Raw genomic sequence first — 4,170 nt, 5'->3', positions numbered from 1 at the left:
GATTGAACAAAGTTGCCAACAGTTTTAAGTTCAGTAAAAGAGCGTTGGGTTTTTGAGACTTAGGAGAAATTATAAAGTGATAAAATTATTTTGGTACATTCTGCTATAGTTAAACATCTTACTAGTATCCTGTATTTTTAATAACATTAAAACGATACATTAACCTTTAAAGAAATGTTCTTTTGATACACTGAAACTGATTTTTAAGATATAAAATGTTCAATTTACCATTCTCACTAACTAACAATAAACTAATAATTTTTTAGAATAAATTAAAATGTTTTTAGAAAATATTTTTAAAATTATTAATTTCCATTTAATTAATGAAAAAGACAGTTTGGACATTATATGTCCTAAAAATCTGTCTTAGATTAAAAAAAAAATATTTCTTTAAAGACGAATGTATCGTTTTAACATCATTAAAAACACAGCAGTTTGGACATTATATGTCCTAAAAATCTGTCTTAGATTAAAAAAAAAAATGTTTCTTTAAAGACGAATGTATCGTTTTAACATCATTAAAAACACATAATACCAATGAGATATTTCACTGTAACAGAAGTTACCAAAATGATTTTATTGTTATTATAAAATATAATTAAAAAAAACTACTAATAATGTAATGTAAATCATACTTGCAGAGACAGCTAATATATTAGTTAAGAATTGTTATAGAAAAAAATAGCGATTAAGTCTTAAGACTCTTAACAAAAGGTTGCGTTTGGTGGGCAACAAGGCCTAGCACCTTGATATGACTCAGCCTACCACACATTGTAAATAATTGCCTATCGCCCATATACTGCCCTAAAAGTAGGAAGAAGTTAAAGAGACGAGGCAACGGCATTATGGTAAGGGTATTAACCCACTGACCTTATATACTCTTTTGTTCACTTTCAAATGCCAGCACAACTAAGTGTGTGGCAAATTAATCCAAGTTTTCATGCCAATTCTTGTATACCAACTATTGGTTTTCCTGTTTGGTTTAAGCCAACATGACTGCACCAGAATAGCTTTTGAGTACTTTCATTTGGAAGCCAGTGTCCAGAAATTGAAAAGAAACGATGGCGAACCAGCAAACCAACTCAGAAAAGCCATAGCGGTAGCTGTCTGAAACCTAGTGCAGTGGTTTTCTGTGCAGTCATTCAGATCATTGCCTATGAGAACTGTGATACCAGCGGATGCACAAGCTGCAGAAAATATGAGTGTTGAAGTGATCTGCGATAAAGGGATAAAAAAGTGTAAGAAACATAATTTGAAGTCCAATTGTTTCAGAGAAGCAAAGGGTGACAAACAGGTTATAAAATGTTCTTGTTCGTGAATCTTAAACGAGACTGCTTTGCATACCAATGGCCAAAAGAATGGTTCGTAACTTGCATTCTATTTAGGAACTCAGACTTGGAACCAAATAATAACCTAATCATTTTCAGGGCATTTACCTAAATGTAAAGGAATGTAATGAGAAAAGTTGCAAAGGTAATGAGATCCAAAAGGAACGTGAAAAAATAAGAATAAGGATTATTACTTCCCTTTCTAGGATTATTGCTAATAGTCAGGCCTTAAACGATTCTGAGGGTGCTAATAGTTCTTATAAAGGTTTATTTTCTTCAAGAGGATGGAAAATAATGAGATTTTTTTTTTCTCCTCCAAAACCAAAATAAAACAAGGTTCCATTGTTTCCCTTCAAAACCCTTTGATTCTGATCAACATACACTGGCAGTTTCACAAACAACCATTTGAAAAATATATGTGCTTGGGCATGTAATAAGCCATGAATAGATTGATGCTCCAACTTTCATGCTTTCTTCTACCAAACCAAGATGGGCATATACTAATTAAGATCTGTAGAAGAAACACCTTCTGATCTCTGGAGGGTGGTTTAGCACCCATAGAAGACAAATGACAATTCCCAACAAAAGGAAAGCCAAGCCCATCCAGATTCTCACTGGTTAGTATCTCAAATATGGAGGCTTTACAATAGAAAAATCCAGCAGATACTTTGCTCAAATGGCTTTAAAATGTTTTCAGTTGCACTATCACAAACTTTAATCCAATTATCCAACAAATAATGGAACACCAAAGAAATTGAATAAACGGAAAAACGTTTAATCATTCCTTTTACTTGGACCTATGTCTGCAGAAAGAGGTCCTGAATTTAGCAGTGTTCCACAAAGTCAATATTTATAATTCCAGAGTTTAGATTACCATAAAACATTGATTATCTGAGTGCCAATCAAATAACTCTTTAGGATCAAATACAGAGTTAACTTAATAGACTATGCAAAATTAAAAAATAAAAATAAACAAATAAACACAAAAGAAATCAAAACAATATCCTTCAATCAAATATCAGCATTTTTTTTTTCAATTATGAAATTGCGAAATAACATTTTTCTTACCCCATCACCGACAGCAAACAAGGTGGCAACTCTGAAATTGCGAAGGCTTCGCTTAACCAAAATGGCATAAACATCAACAATCGCAAGAGACAGACTCCATATGCTTTGCAAGCTCGAAGCAACAACAAGGTAGCTGCCATATCAGGAACAAAATAAAAGAAAATTACTTATTCTTCAAAAACTCAAATTCTGAAACTAAAGAAAGAGAAAATTGGGATTAGGTTACCGGAAGGCGGTGACGGAAGGGAAGTCGGAGGTGGAGGCCATGACGGAGAGAGCGACGGCGGAGAAAGCGAACTGGAAGAGGCGCAAGGCGAGGCCGGAGGGAGTGCCGGGCATGCCCTGGACGTCCTTCATCCGTCCACGCGGCATCGGATTCTCCTCCGCCGCCGCCGCCGCCGCATCGGTCGCCGGAGGAGGCACCGCATCCACTGGGTGAACTGAAGGGTGGCTCGCGCTCATTTCTTCTTCTTTAAGGAATTCCTTCGCCGTCTCTCATTAGAGAAGAAGAGCGAGATTGTTCGTCGGAACAACTATAGCTGAACCCATTTTTCTCGCCTCTAACTTCTTGTTCCCTTTTGCTTCCTCTTCCCTCAAAACAAAAAAGAACGTTCTACTCTCTTTTTCTTTTTCATATTTCAATTATTATTATTGATATTATTATTATTATTTCCTATATTTCGTGGGTATTTCTCCTTTTGGAGATATTATATGGAAATTTATTTAAAATGAAGGTAGGCACATATATGAAAGTTAAAAACTTAAAAATTAACCCTCGATTATGCATGTTAATATGAAGTCTGATGCGGAAGTAGAAAAAGAAATGTCCTTATAAAGAAATAAACAAAAAAAAAAAGAATAATGTCCTTAGGATTTTAAATTTTAAATTTATTTTTCAGTTTTTGGATTGAATTTTAAGAATTTAATTTCTTATAGTTGAAGTTTTGGATTATGATATCATAAAGATAATTTTTATGTAATTTTTATTATTTTTATGCCGAGGTTTGCTCAACAGTCAACTTAAAATAAAAAAAAATAAAAAACATGTAACATAAGCGAGGTCAAACCGAAACTTAACAGACCCATATATCCATCCTCGCTACTCTCCAACTACTCTCACACTCAACAAAAAAAAATGAGTCGGAGGTCTCAACCCCAATCCTCTTCTTCCTCGGAATCTCCGAATCAGCCGGAGAGTCAACGCGGTGGCCGCGAATTCAACGTCCGTCCAGACGTTCGACCAAAAGCCCCACAGAGGTCGCGTTTCGTGTTTCAGGCCCTGTTCGTGTTGATCGTCTACTCCTCCTGGACCGTTTACTATTACCAGTATCAGAACTTGCCTTCGCCTCTCACTTCCGAGCAAGCCGGCAAAAGGGGTTTCTCTGAAATCCAAGCTCTTAAGCATGTCGAGGCTTTGACTCAATTGGGTCCTCATTCCGTTGGCTCCGATGCTCTTGTTCTTGCTCTTCAGGTTTGGCTTCTCTTGGATTTTCTTTTCTGGGGTGTTTTTATTTTTCAAATTTTTGTACAGAAGTTTATGCAGAAATTTGAATTTTTTTGAGAGAAAATACTGTAGTGAAAAAGTTTGACTTGTGGAGTTTTTTGGACGTTTATTTTGTTATTTGAGTTTTTAATTCGAATTGATATGTAATTTTATATAAAAAGTAAGATGTGACTGTTTTGGAGAGTTTTTAACTGTAGTAAAATTCAAATTCTAAACTCGAATCGGTAAAATTAACGTAGCATGTTTGTGTTTTGCGTCTCCAATTGTGAA

The 4,170-nt window shown here is 35.1% G+C and overlaps 1 protein-coding gene across 1 annotated transcript; it reads right to left on the bottom strand.

Moving 5' to 3' along the window:
• Positions 1–629: 629 nt before the first annotated feature.
• LOC21384262 (CASP-like protein 5A2) lies at positions 630–3,034 on the bottom strand. Its single transcript, XM_010089515.2, has 3 exons — positions 2,623–3,034; positions 2,397–2,529; positions 630–1,215 (listed from the first exon to the last, which is right to left on the bottom strand). The coding sequence occupies exons 1-3, from the start codon at positions 2,856–2,858 to the stop codon at positions 1,024–1,026; spliced, it is 561 nt and encodes a 186-aa protein (XP_010087817.1). The 5' UTR covers positions 2,859–3,034; the 3' UTR covers positions 630–1,023.
• Positions 3,035–4,170: the final 1,136 nt, after the last annotated feature.

Source organism: Morus notabilis, unplaced genomic scaffold, assembly GCF_000414095.1.
Source record: "Morus notabilis unplaced genomic scaffold, ASM41409v2 Scaffold5425, whole genome shotgun sequence".
NCBI classification, from domain to species: domain Eukaryota; kingdom Viridiplantae; phylum Streptophyta; class Magnoliopsida; order Rosales; family Moraceae; genus Morus; species Morus notabilis.
Note: the sequence above shows the minus strand (reverse complement) of the source record. Positions and strands in the feature narration are given on the sequence as shown.

Excerpts from the sequence above, each read along its gene's own strand:
- LOC21384262 (XM_010089515.2), bottom strand. The coding sequence starts at position 2,858 with ATGAGCGCGAGCCACCCTTCAGTTCACCCAGTGGATGCGGTGCCTCCT. Across the intron at positions 2,530-2,622 it reads CCTTCCGTCACCGCCTTCCG|CTACCTTGTTGTTGCTTCGA; the intron begins GTAACCTAATCC and ends CTGATATGGCAG. Across the intron at positions 1,216-2,396 it reads TGTTTGCTGTCGGTGATGGG|ATCACTTCAACACTCATATT; the intron begins GTAAGAAAAATG and ends CCTTTATCGCAG.